Below are 25,457 nucleotides of genomic sequence, written 5' to 3'. Positions count from 1 at the left end.
CTGGCTTGTTAATCGGTCACAGGCTGGTCCTAGTCCAACCCTTTATCTGCTATAAAACACTTCACGTGGAAAAGAGACTCCTTGTCACAATTACTCACAGTTTTGCTCAGGTGTTCACTCCCCAAAGCTCCCCTGCTCTACTTTTCCCTCGTTCTCATTCTCCTGGTGCCTGGGATGTGTTTGGTGTCTGTCAGCTCTTCAAATGACACACCACAGAAGTACTTCACACCACAGAAAAACACCCCTCACCCTGAGGTGTTTGAATGTCTTTTGGGCAACCATGCAATCACCTCCTGAGGTATGGTATCTGAGTCAGACTGACTGAAACGACAACTCAACAAAACATCTCCCAGCATGCGACAGAAACCACAAGCAGGTGCATTCATTCAAATGAAGAAAGTTTGCAAGTTTACAAGCTGGGCCAAGTGAACATTTCACCCCGCTGAGTGACTCCCCTGCTCGGTATTCAGGTTGGTGTTATAGCTTGAGGGCTGAGGGAAATGTTTCCTCAAAAGGAGGATATTATTTTAAGCTTTTTTACAACCGGGTAAGAAAAGGGGAAAAATAGGCATGTTTTATTTTATTTTATTTATTTATTTTCAATTCTCCAAGAAGAAGTAAAACTGTAATTATAATTTAGAAAGAGCAACCCTTTAAGGCAGATGAAGTAAGGTTTATAGAGGGATGTGCTGCATCCTAGTGATCTATGCTTTATTGTATATCCTCTCATGCACAACACTGGCTTGACCATTAGTGTTGTGCATGTGTTGTACAGGGCCTTATGTGTAGGTCTTTAAAACCTTTTTTTTTGCAATAAAATGTCAGCCAAGTTCATTTCTGACAACTGAACTTTCTTGGGTTCATTTCAGTGATTCCTCTTTCCCTCTCCCCCTTGTCTCAGATTTGGGTATGATTGGTGCGATGTGTTTTTTCTCACTGATTGAAGTTGTCTGCTCTGACCTGAATAAAACACTATAAAGTTGCTGACAGCTGCAACATCAACTGAGCCAACAGGACTAGGTTCCAAAATCCCATAGATGCTAAGTCAAATTAAAAAAAAGTCACATTAAAAAATACAGTGTTTGCAGGACGGTGGACAACAGCAACCAATTTATTCTTTTCCTGTTGTGCATTGATTGTTTTGTGTGTGTGTGTGTGTGTGTGTGTGTGTGTGTGTGTGTGTGTGTGTGTGTGTGTGTGTGTGTGTGTCTGAGGGTTGGAGGGGTCCAGGGGGAGGTGGTATCAAACTCAGCTGACTCTCATGAAGCTTTGTGAGTCAACCTGCTGACAGGGAAATGTAACAGGGGAAAGCTGATATATGCTTCAGGTGCTTTCACTGTCATTTTAATAATGGGCTTTGGCACTCAGACGTGTGCATGCACACACACTCACAGATACACACTGTACCTTTATAAATGCACACAAACGTCATCTATATGGCACTCTGTCTGATTTCAGGACACTGCTTTTAAAACACAATTTATCATGTATTCAGCAGGTTTTCTGCTCTGCTGTTCATACAACCCACTATCACTGTCTGAAGGCATTAACAGTGATAGACAACGTCCTATGACATGGAAACAACATCTTCTTTTGAAAAGCAATAACCCCTCCTTGTGATGGAGCTGTACAGTTCTGTGGGTGCTTATAAGATGCACAGTTCACGTTTAAGCCTTTTAAAACCAAATCTCTGGATGCAACCGGAGTCTGATGATATTCACTTTCCTCCATTCGTCACGTATCCGCTACAGCTCCTGCACCTATTCTCCTCGCAGCTGGAACTCAGGGGCCAAATCTGAATGCTTCCAGAGTCAGGTCCCCTGCAGCTTAAATAGAAGGCATGCAGGCAAATTCAGCCTGAGAATGCCTGTGTGTGAATGTGAGCGTGTGCATGTACCCCACAGGTGCGGACTCCCACAACCCCGGAAGAAAAAGAATGTAGGCAGCAAAATAGGAATCCCTTGCAGCATATAAATGAGCACAGAGTGCCTGAAAGAGGGGGGAATGGGTGGAACGGGGGGGGGGGGGGCTGTGTGTATGTGTGTGTTTGAATGTGTGTGGGTACCAGCAGCAGGGATAACATTAAACCCAGGGGTATAGCAACCTGCAGCAGAACACATGTGCTGCCTCCTACAGACACATCAAAAGTCACCAAGAGTCACGTGTGCTGGTGGTGAAGGAGAGGAAGCTGCCCATCAGGGTACTTTTAAATGACACAAGGAAATCGCCTGCCAGAAAGGCCAAACCACAATCCAATTCCTAACAGCTGAGTGGGACACATTTTTCTAATCAGAAAGAGACAAATAGACATTAAGCTCATTGAACAAACTTGTCACAACACTAAATGTATCATCATTTGTGCAGCACAGCACTGTCAAATCATCTTAACTAGCATTGATTGTGCTCCTATGGAGTAATAATGAGTTACTGTACAATGATTATTTAAGCCTCTAATTGAGAAATGTGTACATACTAAGGGAAATCCAGACAAGAACGCAAATCTTCATTATAACTGCAAAAAAAAATAAAAAATTTTTCATTGTATCAGCACTTTCTGTCCTTAATACATATGGCACACATGGTCTCATACAAAAGGGAAATATATAGGTCTTTGTACAACACTTAGTTATGACCCAGTAATTCAACTGAACATGAGGCATTCAAGGGTGCTGATATAGAGCACAACAGCACAGTGACCTTCAGGGATTATAAAGGGGTTGTAAATACTCAACGTTAACAGTAGAAAAAAATGGTCTGGCTATAATAATGAAGCCAGTGGTTAAAAATTGCACAGACCAGTTTCGGTCAGGTTGCGATACAAGTTGCCAAGTTGTGGGAAAATTATTTTTTTAATAAACAAAGAACAATATCTGTTATTGACTGTTTTGGTTGTAGAACTGTTGTACAAAAGCAAACTCACACTCCAGGTTGTGCTTTTGTACTGAATATCAGCATGCTATCTAATCTTCAGCACTCACTGCATGACTGATTCACATGTGTTACTGCTGCATCATAAGAGGCAGGGGTCAAACTGACCCAGACAGAGTTAATGAGGTGAAACCTTTACCAACCTGTTACTCTCCGGTGAAACCTGTACAACCCATCTGATTCAACTATCGGTCGATGTCACAAAGAGAAGAATCCAGCACTTTACTTATCATGGTCTTGGCAGCCAGAGTACAGAATTAAGTGGTGTAAATGTAGTGCTGTCCAGATCATTAACAGACTAGGCAGGCCTGATGATGATGTAATTTGAATGTATTTACATTTGGACCGAGGACAGTGTTGTAGTACTTGAGTCCAGGGCTTGGACTCAAGTCTGGCTTGAGTTCTTACTCCACCTGGACTGGGATACTAACAACTCAGACTCTGACTGAACATTGACCGTATACAAATTTGGAAGCTGAAGAGGAGAGCTTTGACTTATTTGATGATAAAAGCACTATTCAATCACCTGGGGACCTCTGGTAATTTGTGAATCACCCACTGACGACAGTGTTTGGTGTGGGTCTGTAATACACGACTTTACTGACATTTCTGTGGCACTTCACAACATCCACCTCGTCTCCCAGGCAGCTTAACACTCAACAGCGTGTAGCCTGCCGGAGAGTCACAAAACAGGAAAAGACGTCCACATCTGGTAACCTTCCACAAAAAACTTACCAGAAAAACATGTTAAAGAACTTCCTGTTATATAAAGTTTATAAGCTACCATGTAATAAAGCAGTTTGCATTGAGCCCAACCCTCTGCTTTCCCCCCTCTATTTCTAACAGTCAGAGATATTGATTTGAACATGTCTGTCTGTCTGTCTGTCTGTCTGTCTGATTATTTAGTGGTTGCAAAGTAACAAGGAATAAAGTGTTGTGCTCTTACATTAAAAAGCAACATGGTGTGCCTCCTCTTTTGCAGATGACATCATCTCAATGTACAGACACTTTTAGCGTGACAAAGGAAATGAAACCATTTGCAAGATATAAATCATTCCCTACTGCACGCTGCAAAGTACATCATCTAATCAATCTTCACATATGAAATCTTTTGATATATTCTTAAGCTCTCTGTGAACTGGTCTGCAAACTGTATAGCAAAATAATCTAGCTGGCTATGTACCTAAATACTGCAAAATCCTTCTTTAACAATGTCAAACGCAGCCTGCAACATTTTTGAGTGGAAAAAACAGAAAAAGCAGCAGAGGCCTTATTTTAAAAAAATAATGAAAAAAACGCATCAAAACACTAAAATGCTGATTCTGACTGGATTCATATTATCAGAGGACCTCTGTGTGTGACTTGCTGTGGAATTTTTGCTTATAAATTAAAGACATTGTTGATTTGCAAGGGATTAGAAACAGATGTCCTCCACAATAAATAGAGATTGTTAGAGGTCCCCAGATGATACCAATCCCATGGGAATAGAGCTAAAGACTGTTTAATTGTTGATCTTTGGTATAATTATTAAATTATTTGGTTTCAAATGAGGGCTGTTCAGCAAAAGCTCCTGCAAGAATCTTGAAAGAAGTGCCACGGATTAACTCGATTATATCAATGACTGAGAATGAAACATGGTCTTATCAATCCATAAAGTCTCTATTATGGAGGAGTCATTTTAAACACTCCACCAAGTGCTATCCATTAAGTAAAACAACAGAGTATTCAGAGGAGAGAACAGAATCCACACCAACAATGTCTAGCTGTGTGGTACATGAGTGGACAAGTCCAGACATGATTCTTCCGAGGCCAAGTGTTCATTTGTAATTAAGAAAAATGCTGCAAACTGTTTAAGAAAGACAACTGAAGCATTGTTCAGGAAGCTAACTTCTTCAACAACACTTCTGGATCCATTTCAAGTTCCATCAAGTTGCCTCCATCCAGTTGGGTCATATAAATGTGTGTAATCAGTTTGTCAGCACTTATAAGTACAAAGTGGAGTGAAATATGCACTCGGGTCTATATCTAATATGGGTAGTTTTCAGAGAAGGAGAACAAGAACATTCATCTTTCCCCTTTATTATCTACAGTGCACTTTGTTTTTCAGTTCAATTTGTTTCTTTCCCCTTTGTTGTAATCATAGACTGTATAAATATGGACGTAGTATCCGTGACGTCACCCATCTGTTTCTGAACGTTGTTTTGAAGCCAATCGGCAGAGGCAGCCATATTGCTTCTGTGGAGCCAGTGTGACGTAAAGAGGCGGGCTTTGAGCCTCCTAGCCAACAGCTGCAGTGTTCCCACAGGCAGCTGTGCCTCTCATTGGAAGACTGGTAATCTCAATATCTTCGAGATTGCCGCGTTAGAAAAATATTCACCCCCCCTCACAGTGAGAGGACATCGAGAAATGAGCTATTCAGACTACACTCGTCTTTTGTACCAGGCTGTAAACATGTTTATTTCTGCTGTAAAGATCGTCTTTTTCCCATTCATGTGTATGTGAATTCCGGTACTTCTGGAGCCAGCCTCAAGCGGATCGTTGATGAACTGCAGCTTTTAACACTTCCGCATTGACTCATATTTTTAGACCGGAGGTTGCCACTTGGTTGTAATTAGGGGTGTAACGGTTCATTCACTACATCGATGTATCAATTTATATTCCTATGATCCAACTACATCGATCTGTGCTCGGCAAGTTGGCCTTCCTGACGACATATATCGATCTAAGATCATTTTAAAAATAATAAATCGATTGTATCGATACTAGGAAATAACGCATTGGATTTAAGCACGTCAGACTTTATATGGATGTGGTTTTTTTTGCACTTTTAATGATAAAGACATTAAACGTTATTCAATTCAGGCTGCCTGTCAGTGACGTCATCGCGACGCACCAGCAGACAACAAAACATAGCATGGCGGATGGCAGAGGAGAAGCCGGCGAGCAAGAAATTATCAAGCCACAGACCCTGGACACGCACTAGACCGTTACGATTAAGGTTCAGTGTGTGGAAACCTCTTGGCTTTTGCAAAGACGGAGATGTTCTAAATAAGTCGCTCGCTGTTTGTAGGATATGTAAAGGACAAGTATAGTACCACGGCAACATGACAAATCTATCCAACCACCTACTAAGGCACCATGGGATTTCACACAACACCGACAATCCAGGAACCTCTTGCAGGGGCGCAAGGTAACATCAGCTCTGCAGAAGCCTCAGGCTTTGTTTGTTTATATCCATAATTAATTCATACCTGATTCCCTTACAAGAAACTATATGCATCTAGGACTGTCCAGTATCAAGGTATTTATTTCACAGTCACACTGGTTGAATTTTTGGCTGAAAAGTTACTGAATCGATTTCAAGTCACTGAATCGTTTCGGATCGTATCGTTATAAATGAACCAATATAGTCCTTAAATTGTATCGGCAACCACCAATCGTGAATTGAATCGAATCGTTGTTAAAAAGAATCATTACAACCCTAGTTGAAATGTGTTTAAAACCTGAGAAATTGTGTCTCTGAATTTGCAATCTGCCTGGTTTGAAAACTCAAAATCACAGGCCCAAATTATACGACAGTGGTTGACTGGTAAAAGGATAAAAGAGATGATTACATGTGTTCAGACTTATTTTATTCTGCTCATTGCATTCAGTGTCAAACTCTTTACACATATGTAACACTGAATACCTTAGTTGCCCTGTTTTCAAGACACTTGAAGGTGGTGCTACTCAGTCAGGTAAGCATTCCTTTCTTTAGGTTCTCTGAAGTAAACCCACCTGGGAACCGAAACAAGCATGTCTCAATCTGATCTGGGTAATAAACACAATCCACTTCAGCCTGAGATGACTTCATTTGTACTGGCAGGGCTCAGCCTTCACGGCACACACTTTTTGTTGATTGGATGATTTATTTATTTTTTTATTCAGATCACCAGCAAGCATTAAGGGCACTCAAAGAAAAACAAATTACTTAACTACGCACAATCCAAATGCTGTATCTGTGTGCGTGTGAGAGAGACCGTGTGCATTTTGTCCTACAAATGTGTGGGCCGAAAGCAGATTAGTATGAAGAGGCAATATAATCAGCACTCCTACCATTCAGAGCAAAAACTAGTGAGATAGGAGAGGAGAAGATAGGTTTGCTGTGTGTTATCACGCTGCACTGACCCTGTTTGCACACGGGACGAAGCACACTATCACTTCCTCCATCACCAACTTCAGCTCTAAGTGTCTGAGTAGAAAAGAGTGCTGTAAACAAATGCTTATCTCTTTTCCTCCTTCATTTATCCTCAACCCTCTAACATACACACCTACAAAGCTGAAAGCACTGCTACATTTGAAACATAATTCTCAAGAGTATGCTGGGAAGTCAGTTTTATAAAGAAGCTTTTACAGCAGATGTCTGATGCTCAACTTGTAAGGTGCCATGTGCTTTGAACCCACAACACAACGTCAGCAGTGCTTTTACTTCTAACAAAGACAAATTCAGATAAGATCATTTTTGTGCATTTGTGACAAGCTGCCCTAACAATGAGCATTAACGTGGCAAGCAGAATAAAAATTAAGTAATCATGTAATGGCTAATTAACTTTCTATTTGAATCATGAAAAAAAGTGAGAGATGCAGGCAGGATTTGTCATCTCAGCAATAAGCTTTGATTTTATCTTAGTGAAAACAACAGAGACGGTTTGAGATGCAGGTGGTGACGATCTGTTATCACATATGAAGCCGCAAACTATTTCTTCTTATTTAAAAAAGGAATGAAGATAAAGGCGGAAAGCTGCTGACACAGTTTGGTCTAAGGGGGAGAAATCACAACAGGAAACCTGCTAACGCTGAAAACACTGTGATGGTTAAAACGTTTATTTTTCCCCCAGACTCTCTCGGATCATCCAGTCCTGATGGGTGTTCACCTATGAGTCTGCTTCTGTTTGAGGTTTGGGGAAGTATTCCCTTTCCACTGTTGACAAGTGCTTGCTCATGTAGGGTCTTTTAAAAAGTAAAAACATGACAAAGAGCATGGTCACTTGTTACCTTTAAGTGTCTTAAATTAACTTCTGTGATTATTTGGCGCCATACAAACAAAAATGGGTTGATTTACTGAATATGCATTCTCCTTCTGTTCATAGACTGTATAAAATATGGACCTAGTATCCGTGACGTCACTCAAGCGCTGTTTTGAGGCCAATCCTTGACGGCAGCCATATTGCTGCTGTCGAGTGATTGTGACCTAAAGAGGCGAGCTATGAGCCTCCTAGCCAACAGCTCCAGTGTTATCGCCTGTCAATCAACTCAGCTGTGCCTCTCATTGGAAGACTCATAATCTCAATATCTTTGAAATTGCTGCGTTAGAAAAAAATTCCCCCCCCTACAATGTGAGCTGATTGAGAAATGAACTATCAAGACTACACTCGTCTTTTGTACCAGGCTGTAAACATGTTAATTTCTGCTGTAAAGATCGGCTTCTTTGAATTGGTGTGTATGTGGTTTCCGGTACTTCCGGAGCCAGCCTCAAGCGGATCCTCGATGAACTGCAGTTTTTAGCACTTCCGCATTGGGCTCATACTTTTAGACCGGAGGTTGCCGCTTGGTTCAAAGCAGCTGACGATAGATAATAATGTGTTAGCCGATGTGCTGGTTTAGCTCAGCTGCCAGTGCAGGCACCTCATGTACAGAGTCACACTTGTTAGACTCCCAATACTGTTACTATTTGGTGCAGTACACGCCCCACTCTCTCCTTTCTCTGTAACTGTCATGACAAGCAAAATAAAAAAGCCCAATAAATAATCTTAATGATTTCTCTTCAAATAATTATGTTTGCTATCTTGCCTCTGAACATTTTAATGTTATGCCACAGCTTATAATGGACATGTTGCCTGTTAGGATATAAAAATAAACTGTGGCCCCAAACAAACGAGATGGTCTCATTATGTAACTCACTTTTGCTATCATTTCATTGATCTCTTTCCTGTTTCTGGAAGATGTTGTGATGAAAATTAAATAACATGCTAACAAACCACAGCTAGAGGCTTTTATGTTAAGTTAAGTTAGGTTTTTTGGGCATTTTTGCTTTTATGACAGGACAGCTGAAAAAAGACAGGAAATGTGTGGAGTAAAGCGGGGAAAGACATGCAGCACATGGTCGCGGCTGGGAACCAAGCCAGCGACCTCTGCGATGAGGGCTATAACCACTGTATGTGGGGCGCTTAGACCGCTAGGCCACCAGCGCCACAGCTAGATGCTTCTTAAAGACTTGATAAAAACTTAAAACCCTGTGGTTAATAAAGAATGTGACACGCCGTCTAGTACCGTAACCTTTGATTTAATTTGTATTGTGAGTGTTGAAGTCTTTATGCTGTTCTCTGATGTTTTCATCTTATCTTTAACACCCTGGATGTTTTTATGCATATTTTTATTCATACAGAACATATTCTTTATGGTCATTTACATTTATGAAACAAAGACAGCCAGGGAACAAGACTTTAGTGTCCAGAGCTGACTGCCGTATATTTCACGGCATGCATGACACTACACAACTTTATTTTTATGCAGCATGCCAACTTTGCTCACAAATAAACGCCAGTCTATATCAAATGAGGGATCAATCTTTATTTTTCTCTATGTGCACAAGTATATAGAGAACATATACACACATACATGTAAACAGGTCGATTTTACCACCTGCCAGACTCATCTTAGATGCAGCACATTTCATATCTTGCTCTATCATCTCGCGCTCAGTACGAGTGCTGGGCTATTTTCTCTCCATTCAAAGCACTCTGAAACACAATCAGATGGTCAGGAGAAGTGCTACATCAATGTATTATGCACATCAGCTCATTGCCATCTCTCCTATCCTCCCCAGTGATGTAAAAATACCCAATTTCCACCTGCAGCAGCGTGTTCCAGAGAGAGATAATAAGAGCTGAATTGTATTGCTTTGCTGAGGCAGGTGAATGTTGGCGAACGGAGAGCTTGAATTTGGAGATGTAAAAAGTGATATAACAAACCAGAGGCTGGGATAGTTGTAGAATATTTTTTTGCTGGAAAGAAGAGGCTGAGCAGCAATAATTAAACAAAGAGGGCCCAAGCAGGGGGGAGATGGAAGATAATGAGGAGGAGGAAGAGGAGGAGGTGGAAGAAAGTGTGGTGACATTAGACGTACAATGGCCTCTCTGTTGGATTAGCTTTTCAGACTGTCCTCTCTTTGCCATCATGTAAATGAGGGGATGCAAAGATGTGCACCAGCATGTGAATCCAAAACTCAAGACACTTCCAAAAGCAGCAGGCGGTGCACAAACATTTTCTTGTACCCCAATCTTCATCTTTAAAAAGCTTTTAAATGTCTGTTTCCCTTAATTCCCATTCTCTTCTTTATTTGAGAATGGCTTGTTGTTTTTTTGCATGTATTGTTTCAGGAAATGCTTTTACTGTTATTTTTCAGAGGAGCCATACGCTCTAAAAAAAAAAAAAAGTTAGGGTGCAGGCTGCTTTGAGTGGAGGAGGAGGGGGGGGGGGGTGACTGTCTTCCAGCAGCAGCCAAAGTTGTCAGAGTTCTTCCACCGGTCAAAGGCACTGCATTGTGGTTTAGTTTGATGCACAGTGCTGATGTGCTTGTCCATGAAGGCTGTGTTTCCCACCCTTGCATGAAATTATTTTGCAGCATAAATCCCATTTTGCTTCCTCCTTTTCTTCTGCTTTGCTAAAATGTAGCCACACTTAAAACCGCTTTTCACAATCACCCATCCTTGAAAGCAACTGACTACTAGAAGTCTTCGTTGTGTGGCTGGCAACTCAATTTCACTCCAAAACTTTACCAGTCAAGGGTATTGAATGGTCCGGTGTATGGCTTGTGCATTGGTGATTTGATTTAAAAGACAGGACTCACATCATTGGACACACAAGGCTCGATAAGCTCAAATATTATCGAGTTTCAGCGTTCCTAAATACAGAACACAGTCTGCATTAGAACCCCTGTGTCAATCCATATCAAAAACAGGGCAGGTGTTTTACTGCAGGGAGAGTCAGCAGAGGGCTTTAAAGTGAAATGGTTAACTGTGTCTCATGAAGTGAATATACATGACACAGTGCAGAGATTAAAAAGTGAAGACTTTGTGACAACTTTTTAACCTTAAGCCACCTCATTTGTTTACTTCAAAACAGTCTTTGATAGAGCTTCCTGTGACAGCTCTTTTTTCTGCCTTCATTTTTTTCCCCACAGTTACTGCCACAAATAAAAATGTAGTCCTTAAAAATAAAAACTTTTCATAAAATAAGCTGAAAAAACAGGCTTTGAAAAATCATCCTGGGAGATAAAACTGTTAAACCACTTTCAGGGAGCTAAACGTCTACTGTCAACTTTTTAAAATTGTATTAGTAAGATTGAGACAGTTTAGAGAAAACACGCTGTTAGGTTTGGTTGGGGATCATAAACAGGTTTTTTTAATTACAGTGAACTTTAGTGAACAAGGTTGATAAAGAGATGTTAAAATTCAGAGCATGCTGGTGAGAACTCCTTTCAAACACAGTTGTGCAAACACAAACACAGCAGCAGAGTAGACTGGGAACTTTCCTCTTCTCTTGAATATTTTTCCTCCTGACTGGCCACAATAGAGAAATAAAAAGGGAACAGTGTTTGACAGGCCTCAGAGAGCGACGCCGCGCTCCTTCACAAAGCAGCTCTCATAGCAATGCAGCCAGCGAGTAGGCCTTTGAGACGCAAGACAAAAGAACGACAAAGTGCGGCCCTTGTCCTCTCTCTGCTCCTCCGATACTCCTACACTTCATACAGGAAAGAATAAGATAAAGGCGGAGAATGTCAGATGTAAGAGATTACTTGGATGAAAGGTGGAAAGAGAGGAGAGGAGTCGGTGCATAAGACGGGGAAATAATACGCAGAGATACAACATTAAAGAGGTCAGGAATATACCATTCACGGAGTGAAATGCACACATGCTCCGAGGGTTTGAAATCAGTGAGAAGTGGCTGACTCATCACCACTAATATCACATTTGAGGTGTTTTTATTACTTGATTTGAAAAGTGCAGGATTTGGTTATATCTAAATGGCATCCATACATATAAGTGACAGATTTTGAATGTCAATAGAGAGGAAAACCTCACATTTTTTACATCCCCCATGTGACTTAAACCGGCAAGCTTTTATAAATGGAGATTAATGCCTTTCCCTCCTCCAGATCTGGTCCAAAAATGTGTAAATATTCATAAGTGGGCATTGGAAAGAAGGAAGGCAAACAAAAGTGATTTAAAAAGAGAGTGGAAGAGTAGGAGTGGAAATACGCAGAGATATGCACTCAGGGACAGCCATCATACGGTCAATTTACTCTCTTTTATCAAGTTTATCCGTTTTTATGACTTCTCGACAGCTGTGGAGAAAAAAAAATCCACAAAGCTGATTACAATGCAGCCAACATCCCAGTCTCTGAAAAATCCAGCCTCTTCAGTCTCTGAGGTTTACCTGTCCCTCTCCTCTGATCTTTTCTGCGTCTTTGTTGCGAGTCGGCACAGCCTGGAGGAGAGGTGACCTTTTCCATTAACCACCACTACAGAAGGTTCATTTTGAGCAGCAGGGAGCGCACAGACACACACTCTTTGATGATTGATTGAAATCCTGCAGGGTCTGGATCACTTACAGTAAGGCGACACCAGAGCTGATACAGCCCCGGCGCTGCACAGAGACCCTATGAAAGAAAATCCGTCTGCAGAGGTGGGGAGTAAAGAGCGGAACCAAAGCCTGAGTGCAGGGAAACTGACAAATCCCATCATGACAGGGATCGTCTGCAGTTGATACCCCCACCTGACATCTGTCTCTCTGGCACGCCTTCTTTTTATCTCACACTCTGGCTGTTTCTTTTACTAAAATTCCTCTGCTTTCTACATTCACACCCTGCTCCTCTCTGTCTCCCAGCAGTTTTCTCGAAAATAGCCCGAATTTAAAGTGTTTTTCTGATTTAATACTGAGGAAATTGGTTACTTAAACTGTTATGGCATTGTTCAACGGTGTGACTTCAGCATTATTAGACATCCCTGCAGCATGAGGTGGCTCCACCTGAATGGATTTCTACAGTGAACCTCATCTGATGTAAAAAAAATCTGACAAGAACCTGCAGCTCCATGTACAAACAGATTACACTGCTCGTGCGCCGTGAAGGTCTGGATGTGTTAGAAATCACATCTTCCCAAATACATCCTGCTGCACGTCCCACCTGTTGCGTGAGAAGGGTGTCCTTCTTCTGCCCTGCTCCCCCCTCCCCAAATGCTTGCCCCCCATTCGCAGGGAGTGTGCCAGCGGGCAGACAGTGCCATCATTCAGCTGCTTCCTCTTCTGCTCGGCTAAACACTGAGGCTAAAGTGCAGACGGCAGAGAGTTTAGTGAGGAGTGCACTCACAGATACTTGCAAAAACACACTTGGAGAAAACAAACTACATCACACATACACTTTTAGCCCTCTTTGACACTAAATCTCTCTGTTTCACTCGCTAACTCTGACACACAAACACAGACAAATCTCCTCCGGCAGAGACGTGGCAGAGGGCCAGGACTGTCATCTGCATGGGGCAGAGCTGGTACCTTGATGGCGGCTCGTTAGGCAGGCCAACACAAATTTCATTAACCCTGAGGTTAACACACTCTGGACGCGTGTTTTTCCGACCAGCCTCCCTTCATCTCTCCGTCCTATATCCACATCTGTTCATCTACATGCAACACTGACAGGGTTTGAAGCACCCAGTGAGCATTTAACCCTCAAATTACCTGAATTATGAAGCTACCACAATAAAACTGCTCAGACTTTAGTTATGAAAAATGTCTATAACATACATAAATCTATAATCTATATTATGTCGACTAAGGTCATGCAATGGCCTCAGTAACAGTGAACATTTTATTTATTTCCTAATAAATGTGAGTACTGGTTAACTGACAGCTACAGATACCTGCAGATATGAGATTCATTAAAATTAAATCATTTTTATGAACTTATCTGTAAATAAGACTGAAATTCTTTATCAAACTAGGAATCAATTGCTTAAAAAAAATTGAACTTACATATTTCAACACTGAATTAAAACCTTTATGGAGAGGCATGATATGAATATATCTAATCTGCAGGAGCAAGTCAATTTCAACATCACAGGAAAATAAATATTGAAGTTTAAGTCAGCAATATTTGTTCAGAGACAACATCCTGTGAAATAATATGAAATCATGCTAAAATGTTGAGAAACAGTGAATATATTCCCTTATAGTGGGCTTACTTGAACACTGAATCAGATTTTTTTAAAAGGTCCAGTATGTAGAATATACAAGGTTTAGAAGAACATACTTGGTAGAAATTAATGAGTATGTTTTAATAAGTATATCATCACTTGAATATAAAAATATTTGTGTAGTTGTTAACTTAGAATGAGCCTTTCATATTAACTTAAGCAACGGGCTCCTTCCATGGAGTCCTCCATTTTGCTCTGCCAGAATGGATATATAACACGCTACATGCATTTTTGTGTGTAGCTGAAAATGCGCCGGTTGCACGACGAAGAAGTTTAAGAGTGTGTTTCTTGTTTTGTGCAAAAGTCTTAATATCGATTTATATTTTTTTAAAGTAAAAACCTGACAAATGGGGGATCATATCACTTAATATTCGCATTTCTACATGGGAGAACTCTGTCTTAGCTTTTGCTTAACCTTCAAGCTAGATTAACTTTTGCATAGCAAGAACTAGAAAACATTGAATACAGGCCAGAGTAATATTCATTAACTAGAGTGAAAAAAAGAGGTCAACACTGAAATAACCGTCTTAAATGATGAGGTCAATATGTCTCAGGGAAAAGCAGTGCAGTGAAACTCCATTGGGTGTTATTCCAACAGTGTTGGAACATTCCAAATTTCACTTTTCCAGTCAAAATGGCCACCCTGGTAGCTCTCAAGTTAAAAGTCACACAGCTTGCTGCTTGTGAAATATTTTAGCACTGTTATAAAAATGACCCAACATTTGCTTCAGCATTTGCATAAAAGGATGCTCAGTTAAAATGATTAGGATGCAAAGGACAAGAGTGTTACTGAGCAGGAAATTATGTAAAGTAATATATATTTTCACAAACGTAAATAAAATGAGCAAGTGCACATATGCACAGCAATGTGTAAATAAAGTAGATACAAGCAGATATGTGTGCACATAAGAGCCCTAATCCCTCAGTTGTCTCCACCTCCACACGCAGCTTCTGCAGCATTTGTGCACATGGAGGATACAGGGTGAGTTGTAACGGGGATATCATTCATCCCCACTGTGGAATAACCCACAGAGAGAGAGATTTACTGGGATGGTCAGATAAGCTGTGGGGTAGATTCATGGTTCGAGCTTCTGATGTTCCCCTTCTCAGCTCCGCAGACACACAACGATGAGCTGGCTGCTGTAGTGTATGCTTTTGAGCCGGCCCTTTAAAAGGCAATAAGACATCAAAGATTCAGCCTCCTCAAATAAAATGACTAATGAAGTTTATCTTTGTTGGTTTTGTGATATCAAGCTATATATCAGATGGATGTAGAGATTATCAGATTTCAGTTTTCATTTCAGTGATGACAGCAATGGAAACATCCAGGTTTCTGCAGCAATTACTCTCATCTGGACACTGAATTAATTGCTTGCACAGCATCAGAAATATTTCTGTTAGGCAAGCCCACTATATTGGCTCTGTGGAATATAAATCACCACATTAGCACGACTACATTTTCATTATTCACTCCTTCCAGAGTTTGTCCTGATGAAAGCTTTTTTTCCTCCAGTTTTTATCTGATTAACAGAGCTCCTCCACAGTCATACAAGCGCCCAGCAGTCCTAAATTGAAGTAATATTTAAAAGCCTCACCACCCAGCAAGGCCTACATGTGTCGCCGCTTAAACATGCCCAAACCACTTTGTTGATGTAGACTTGTAGTCTGCACCCACACTGGGCCCAGCGTTCTAATAAAAGCTGTGTCAGAAATAAACCTCAGATTTTCAGCACGACTGCCACCGAAATTGCTTTTTACTAAACATGTAGGTTGTTTATGTTTTTGTTCTTTAATTCCTTCCTCTATTTAAAACTGTCCCGTTTCATCAAACATTCAGGTGAGCACTGAGCTGCTCCATTATCCACCAATCTGAAAAAGCTAATTGACGATTTTCATTATTGCATGAATAGAAGATTACAAGAAAAAGGTGTTTGTTTTCAAAAGGCTTACACTCGCCCGGTTGGTATCTGTTACCGTTTTTCCGGTACAGCAGTTCTGGCAGAGGAAAAGCTGACCGACCGTGAGAACCACAAGAGCTAAAATTAGGTAAAATGACATCGGAGGGCATGGTTACCATGACAGCGAGCCAGCCTGAGGGTGTTGCTGCCGAGATACAACAAGCTGAATTCAACTTGATACTCAACTGCAACTATATCCAAGTGTTTGGATGAGAGTGTGCGGTTTTTACAATCCACTCAACTCAGAGCTGCACGACACTGCATCCACAAATGTCTGTTTTATTTGTTCTCTCTTTGTGGGTATTCATTGTAACTCAACACAACTGCGAATGCATCTTTCTTGATAAGACGAGCGTTATAACATCCCACCAGCACAGCATGCTCCTCTCCCATATGTTGTCTCCATGGGCAACCGAGCAGCCAATCTGTCGAGGCCCTCTGAGACTTCCTCTCTCCGACTTCCTCCCCGTCCCTCCAGAGCTGTGATCATATGAGGTGTGCGCCTGTATTACGTGCTGTTTTACAAACATAAACAACATATTTGCGCATTTGTGTGGGGGTGTTTTGAATGTATGCACGTGTGTGTGTGTGTGTGTGTGTGTGTGTGTATGTGCAACGTCTCCACATTGCAATCATGGTTAATCAATAGAGGCCTGTATACTGCAGCCAGCCTCCTCAGAGGACCTGTTGATGCCGGAAAACAGGGGGGCAGTTGTACAACTGGGTGGCCGCATAAATGTGGCACTCATCTAATATGCACCGCCGCGCTGCCTGCCAACTCACTTTCTCATTGAAATTCTGATTAAATAAGGCCAGTCTGGCTAGTGTGCAATCTGAGAACTATTTAATTACATCTTTTTTGGCTTTCCCTATCATCATAGTTTTAACAGCTACCTTGGCTTTTTTCAGGAAAACATAAATTAATGCCCCACAAAACACCCACATGTTCAGCACAGTCCCACTGGTAATACTCATTGTGCAGTAATTACATTTCTTGACCTGCCTTTTCATAAACGAGAAAGACGTGCAGGGTGTATAAACGATACAAGCATGCACAAAGCTACAACACGTTTTTCTTTCAGGGCATTCCCTGATGTGATTTGAGAAAAAAGCCTGTTGCCTGTAGTTTCCTCCACGAACAGAGATGCTTCAGAGGAAAGAAAGCAACTTTAACTCCATGCCAAGTTGGTGAAGTTTCTCTCTTGTGGAGCTCCTGTTTGTATGAGCTACTTCCCCTGCCCCCGTTTTCTATTCATCCCTGTTTCATGATCTACTTTCTATTAAAACAATCACAAAAAAGGTGACACGATATCCCATCGAAAGTCTATCACGCTGCCTATTCCTGTACTGAATAATTTAGTAGCAGAAAATGAAAGTCCATTTCAATATGGCTGTGGCTGCATCAGTGCTGTTAATGACTACTCTTATTCTAAATGATTTGCTCAATGATCTTGCACATCTCTGAGATTTATTACTTTATCTACCTTCCATATAGTTAAATACATACAGTATGAAATTGGAGTGTGCAGTGTCCCTATTGGCTGTACCTTTTCATTCTTTCAAAAGACAAGGTAAAAAAACCAAGCTGCAACCTCCAGTGTGAAAAACATAAAGCCAGTGCCAAAGCACAAAATACCGCAGTTCCCCCAGTATCCACTTGAGGCTGGCTGTAAAAGCCAAGCAAACTCCATTAGCACCCATGGTGTAAAATGCCCATTTTGACAGCACACATTTACTAACTCATCAGTTATTTTAGTGCCAAGAGTTACTAATAACTAGGAACAAATGAGGGCATTGCTGATTTGACTGACAAGTGACATCTTGAAGCAGTTTGCTCGGTTATAGCCGCCACTCTGCCTCTTTGTTGGTTTCTTGAATAGCCGAAAGTAAGTTGGAGTCGGCATTTCAAGTGATGAACCGCCATCTTTGGGCTTCACAGCGCCTTTTTAGAAGTTGAGGTCACTGAAACTACACCCATGTTTTGTACAGTCTATGAATAAGGGTTGGGTCAAGAGTGTCAAGGCTCATCTAGACACACTCTCTTACACTCATAGACTGTATAAAATATGGACGTAGTATCAGTGACGTCACCCATCTGTTTCTGAAGCGCTGTTTTGAGGCCAATCGGCGGTGGCAGCCATATTGCTGCTGTCAAGCGATTGTGATGTAAAGAGGCGGGCTCTGAGTCTCCTAGCCAACAGCTACAGTGTTCCGGCCTGTCAATCAAGTCAGCTGTGCCTCCCATTGGAAGACTCGTAATCTCAATATCTTTGGAATTGCCGCGTTAGTAAAAAATTCCCCCCCCTACAGTGTGAGCCGATTGAGAAATGAAGTATCAAGACTACACTCGTCTTTTGCACCAGGCTGTAAACATGTTTATTTCTGCTGTAAGGATCGTCTTTTTTTAATTGGTGTGTTTCCGGTACTTCCGGAGCCAGCCTCAAGCGGACCCTTGATGAACTGCAATTTTTAGCACTTCCGCGTTGGACTCATATTTTTAGATATGTTGGGATTCTTGGGATAATTCAGCTGTCCAGCTATCCTTTCATCCTTTCACCAATTATTCTCCTTTTGATGCAAACTCTGTTAGCAGTTTATAATCTCACTTGAGGTGACATGGTTTGCAGATCAAAAAAACATGTCAAAGCACCACCAAATGAAAGCATGCAGTCACAAAAGAAAGAACTGCTCAATTCTCATCAAGGGCGCCCACAAACATTCAAGTTATAATGCATAAAATCTGACCCACTTCAACAATCTTCTGCTTTTGCTACTTCTGTTATTCTCAAGTATCAGTAAAAAAAAATAACCTTTCAAATTCCCAACCACTGATCTTCCACACACTGAAAGAATAACAGGAACAGCAGCTCTCGACCACAGGGGTTTAGGTTCAAATCATTTCCCTTTGACTTTGCAGTGATTTATCTGACCTTATATGCAGCAGCAGGGTTTTTGATAACATTTTTAAAATGTTCATTGCCGTTTGATATAAAAGCGTGACTTCTGGAAATGTACAAAAAGCCTATAGCCTCAAGAAAGTTACAAAAAATTTTGCGATATCTGTTTTTGTCGAGGCAGCTCACAAAAAGATAGCTGACCTTACTTTGTTGTAAAAACTCTCGAGGTGACATAATATTTTCATGTAATAAGAAAAGTAATGCTATCTGAAGCAAGGATAGTCACCCCTGCAGAGAACGCTGCTGTTAGCCAGTGTAGTGTCCAACAAAAAACGTTCTTTAACCATTCTTATGTGTGTTTATTTATAGGGAGGCATATACACATAAAAGAAAACAGCAGACATTAACAACTGTTGGCTTGATGCACCAAAAAGGTAGCAATTACCCCCTAAGAGGAAAAGACGAAGGCCACAAACTCCTGCAAACAAATCCAGTTTCATGACGTACAAAATGTTTTCATGGTAATTGTCAGGTAGGTAAGAGACATCCACGATATATTCAGTGAGAAGCACTGTGTGTAATGTGTTCACTAAAGTCCGTGCAGTATAATTAAGGATCAGGGTTGCAAAATTCCAGGAATTTTCAAAGTTGGTAACTTTCCATGGGAATTAACGGGAATTCATGGGAATAAACAGGAATAAAAAAGGAATTTACTAAATTGAAGGTTGGCTCTTATTAGAGAACTTAACTATAGTTGGGAAAATATACATTTTAGCATAATCCTGACTAAAACAACCAGATTTCATGCAAGTACAATTGAATATCTATGCTATTCCTCAATCACATGCCTACAGTACACTGCTTACTGCAGGGCTATTGAGACCATTACATGCACTGTGCATTCCTCCATCACATGCACAGATGATTTCTAGAATCCTGGACCACACTTTTGAGCCCAGAACACAAGACTATTGGAGCCACACATTTGAGCCTGTGGACTACACAAAGTGAAGTAAGTTTTGATGATATTAAGTGGTAATATATTTAACAAATTTGATGTATGGTACTAATGTTTAACTTACAAATATCAATGGGTTGGGTAGGGGGGATGAGTAATATTTAACTCAACATTCAAGTCTGGTCTTCAATGAAAGAATTGATTGTTCAAGAAAATATGTAACACTTGATAAAGTTCTACTTACAAATAAATCTGTTTTGATTGTATTATTTTGGATGGATGTCACAAACAAATATTGATGCTTGGATATGATACCTTTCCATTAAATTACCCTCAATTCCCAGTTAATTCCCATAAAGTTTCCAATTTGGAATATTTCCATAATTCCCCAGCTTAACTTCCCATAGAAATTTACCGGAAATTGTCCACCCCTTTGCAACCCTATTAAGGATACCTCTTCTAAGGCATCTGCTCTCTCTCATTATGTTGACCCAGTGAACCAACACGAGCACACTGAGGTGAGTAAACGAAAGTTTGAAACCTTTGACAGACTGAGTGTAAAATCACCTGCAGGAAACTGTCTCTGACACGCTTCTCAAATCATTATTCACAATTAGAAAGATGCGGTCTCGACGGGGCACTTTATGCCAGGTTGTTTACATTTCTCATAAGTCTGCTGGTTAGACACCAACAAGACATTATGTAGTGGCTGAAGCACCCGCAGCAATCTGTCTGATACATGTGCTCGCTCAAGGAGAAGATCTGCCTGAGACGAATCTAATTTCTTCCCAAATTGGGACAAGCGGAATGGAAATTTGACAAATTGTCATTTCATATTCAAATAAGGAAGAACTCAGGCCAAAAATGAAATGACATTATTTCTACCTGCCCCTGCACCTCAGTACTAAGAATCAATGAAGATTGGTGTGTGAAGAGAATACCACCAGCATGATATGAATATTTACACACTTCATGGAGCCCCAGTTTCAGTAATGGCTATGTCTCACTTAGAAAGCCTTGGTGTGAGAGCGGACATGTTATTCATAAGAGGTTAAGTGAGTTGACCTGCTCAGATGCCTGCTAAATGGAAGACAGTCAATTAGACACACGGACCGGCAGAGACCAGTGGAACAGCTTCCTTCCTCATCAGACGAGTCAGAGCACACCAGTCACACAGGGCTATACGCCTATTAGTGGGATTCTTCAAAATAAGGAACATAGTGTTATAGAGGACATTAGAGTGGGTCTGGCTCAGTGAATATCTGAAAATGAAAGTCTAGACCAGTTCTTTTTGTACAGCCTCACATAATACATTTCCTTATGATTTGGTCAAATTTGATTAATTCAGTGCAAAGTACAGCAGATAGTGAGCCTTCATTATGTTGACTTTTCTGTATGTTCATGCAACTTTATAACCCTGCAACAAGACTTTTGATTTACATTTGTGTTGCATATCTATAAATCAAGGAGAGTGCTACACAGTGTATCCTATTTTCACCTTTACTCAACATTCTAGATAAAAAGAGGTGGCAAAAAAGCCTGATAAAAAGCCTCATTCATGTATCCATGCATTCACATTTTGTATGCAAACATTTGATTCATCATACTGAATCCTGGAAACATTGGCCGTGTAAGTCATTGAGCCAATCATATAGCAGAGAGGGATACACAAAATAAATTTGCCTGATAAATGATGTATAATATCAATTAATGGGAATATTTTATCATGATGTATTTATCCAATTCAAACAACTGATTAAAGTTGCTTTCATTTACTTACTGACAAACCTGAAAATTCACCACACAGTAGGTGGCCGTATGCAATCAGTCATTACATATAAAGAAGAAGAAGCATAGCCGCAGCAAGCTAATGAGAGAGTAAAAACATTGTCGCCCACGTGCATGTTTTGTGTCCCTGAGTTCTGACATGACAAAAGCTTTATGTCACCCTGTATGAGGTGACTTAAAACAGAACTAAGATGTGAAAAATACATTTCAGTTTGTGGCTTCCTTTTCTTGGAACAAGTTACAAAAAAGATCTGAAACTTTAGGATCTGGTCTTAATGGAGGATTTTGAGTCGCTTTAAATGACATGGAGGCAGACACGTTTGGCTGTAGATGTTCTGCCTGATGTATCTAAGATTGTTGTCAACTTGTTTTACTTTTCATTCTGTGTTTCAATGCATTATAATCACCTCTTGTATTTTGCTTAAATGTATGGCAGCTCTTTGTTTGTCTGAAACCTTGTTAACTGTGCTGCTGCCGATCTTTGCTAGGACATTCTTAAGAAAGAGATGTTTAATTCAATGAGTTTCTCCTGGTTACATAAAAAATATAATAATTATTTTAAAAGATGTGGTCTGTACAAAAATTCACAGTCTGGTCGACAACAACGGGACTAACAGAATGTTTAGTGCTGAGTCAAGGAATTCTGAAGTTAGTGTGATGCTTAGTTTGACAGCCCGGTGGCTGGATGAAGTCTCCAACATTAAAAAGACATTATTGCATGCACAGGAGGGCTCCTGTTCACAGCACACACAAAAAAGAACAATCAGAACTGTTTTAGGTTTAGGGCTGTGTAGGTTTCATAAGTGCAGAATAGTATAAACAGAAAGATAGCGCTCTCTCATCTTCTTACATTACAACTCACATTCCCCTATTCACATCACATTCATACACTGATGGAAGAGGCTGCTGTGTAAAGCACCATCAGTATTAACTAATCCCAGTAACACACTGATGGCACAGCCTCTGGGGGCAGTTCAGGGTCAAGTGTCATACCCAAGGACACTTCAGCATGTGAATAGCGGGACCTGGGATTGAACACTGAACCTTCTGATTGAAAGATGACCGACTCTACCACTGAGCTGCAGCCGCCCAATATACATCTTTGCTCTAAATCTTAGCCTTTCTTACCCTGAGGTGCGCATGAACTACACATTTTCAAATATAAAAATCTTTAAAAATATCATTAATTTATTGTTATAGGCCATCAGGAACAAGTTATTAGTGATTATCAATATCAGCTCAAAAAGATCCAAATAATGAATCTGATCGAAACTGTATTGCTCTAGAAAAAGTGAATACCTGTATATATTTCTTTATTTTTACTACCATATGTCATTCATGCACCATTGAACAACATTACATCACACTGCAGATTTTTCTCATATTATGGAGGTCTAATCCAGAGAAGAATATTGCACTTGATATGGCTTTTGCTGCAAGAACACTTTGTTATCGTGCATTTTTTAAACACACCCAATCACTTTAGCTGCAGTTCCGACACATAATGTGCCTGAGTAGCAGCTATCAGTGTGACTGTCGTCGTCCGGAAACCAAATGTGATCTGTTGCTGGGAAAACCCACAGCAGAGATCAGATACAATAACATGATATCTGCTGTGTTAGAGTATCATTTGTATGTATGTGTATGGTCAGATACACTCTTCAAGGACATCATAATCATTAAGTATCACTTTACACAGACAGCTGCAGAAGAGAGTACACCATCATCCCATGTTCAGTCTGTTGTAGGTGACTGCATTGCATAATCCTAAACCTTTTCTCTACATACTTTTCTTGAATTGTTTAACTTGGCATCACACAGGGCAGAAGACTTTGAGTTGAAAGAAGTATCACAGCAGCAGCAGCAGGTGGAAATCTGATATTTTTCAGAGTCTGACTGGCATGCCTGTGACCTCTGAGGCCACCTTCATGAACAGCCCTTTGATTATTAATGTTGAAGGCGGAGGTCTGGCTTTCGACCCTGCTCCAACAACCTGGTGCTCTTTACTCAGCACGGAGAAGGAAACTGTTGTTAATTTATGAGACATGCTGCCTCTCTGTGTCACTTATTTCGGAATTTATCTGGAAGTGCCTATCAGTCTGAGTCAGTAGAGCAGTTTTGTTTTAGTGACACAACTGCCATGAATCAATACAACCAAGAATTCTTAAATAACTTTTTACATATTTCACCAAATGATCTAACCTAACAGCTGTGTCGATTCAGGAACTGTAGATTGACAGAAAAGTGCATCACCAAATATTTTGATAGTCACTGAATTGTTCTGGAGTTCTCCCTACTAAGATGACAAATACTAACCTTGATTCAGCTTATCAAATGTCAGGATTTGCTGCTCTCTTTTGATATATCTGATGGTAAATCAAGACTCTCAGGCTGTTTTTGGAGTTAGGTGAAGACATCAAAATCCTTTGTTGCAGCTCTCAAGTATAACACCTACATCCTTATATTTGTTAGTTTGTGAATCAGAGTTTATAGTGGCCTTATCAGGTTTTATAGGTTTATTATCTCCATTGTTGTCATATTAATATTCCTATAATATCCCTGGAGGAACTAATTGGCAACTTTACAGTGATGTGACAATAGTTTATAGTGATGTTAAACAATTGTATGTGATTACCTACTGAGACATATTCATAAGGGTGATGTTAAATGCCCTTTTAATAGTCTTTAGGGGCTTTAAGTTCATATCCATCACAGTGACAGATACATTTGGCAAAACTTGTAAATGGATGATTGAATGAAGTTTCTCGCAGTAAAGCCTACCTTTTCCGTAGTTAAAGTGGAGTTTGATAGTCTTGCCCTGGTTGATGTGAAGGTAGGTGAACCACACGGCGGAGGTGAGCAGAACCAGCAGCAGCAGGAGCTTGAACTGCTTCCGGATCTTCTTCACGGGGAAGCGCAGCATCCTGGCACAAACATCCTCCGGTAGACGCCCGGTAGAGAGTCAAAACAGGTCCGGAAAAGTGCTCGTTTCGGGCTGCTGCTTGCGTTTGATTCCTGATTTGTCTGCAGCTCTATACACTGACGGGCTACTTCTCCAGGTCACAGCCACGGCATGTGACCGGCCAGTTAAACAGGGAGTGTTAACTACACACAGCTTAGAGCGCGTCTCATTCCCCCGGATCCACGGGGGGACAGCAGCGCCAAACGTGTCGTATCCTCAGATGTGGGTCCAAACACCTCTGTGGCAGTCATTGCTTATGAATGCAGCCCGGTTTACCCCCCTCTTCCTCTATGAATAGCGTGGCTTGTAAACAGGCAGTCCGTGCTGGAGGCGGGCCGGGGCAGCAGGGAAAAGGCTGCAGATCAAAAGCCGCTAAGTTCAGTTAAGACTGTGACCAAGGGAGCAAAATAGCAGTCCGGCGATAATCTACACAAATCCCCTGTGGCTCAAGCGTTTGCTGACACCGAGGAGCTGATTATTTTATCGGCTACTCAGGATCATCCCTGGGCATGGGTTTAACGCGGAGTACCGAAGAAGAAGAGGAAGAGAAACGGAGTTCCATGTGAGATGTGGTCGGACAGAGCATCTCCAAAACACTTCCCAAAGAAAAGACGTGTTGTTTCTTTCCAGATGAGTAGCCTGCAGCTTAAATTAAAGGGGCCTTCTGGAAACCTTTGA

The 25,457-nt window shown here is 40.9% G+C and overlaps 1 protein-coding gene across 1 annotated transcript in view; it reads right to left on the bottom strand.

The window, feature by feature from the left end:
- The window catches only part of b4galnt4a (beta-1,4-N-acetyl-galactosaminyl transferase 4a), a 209,213-nt gene extending 184,473 nt beyond the window's left edge, over positions 1 to 24,740 (bottom strand). Inside the window, 1 exon segment of the mRNA XM_034685728.1 lies at positions 24,599 to 24,740. Coding sequence (XP_034541619.1) covers positions 24,599 to 24,740 — 142 coding nt within the window.
- Positions 24,741 to 25,457: the final 717 nt, after the last annotated feature.

Source organism: Notolabrus celidotus, chromosome 6 (assembly GCF_009762535.1).
Source record: "Notolabrus celidotus isolate fNotCel1 chromosome 6, fNotCel1.pri, whole genome shotgun sequence".
Lineage (NCBI taxonomy): Eukaryota > Metazoa > Chordata > Actinopteri > Labriformes > Labridae > Notolabrus > Notolabrus celidotus.
The sequence above is the reverse complement of the archived record's forward strand: the minus strand, read 5'-3'. Positions and strand labels throughout refer to the sequence as shown.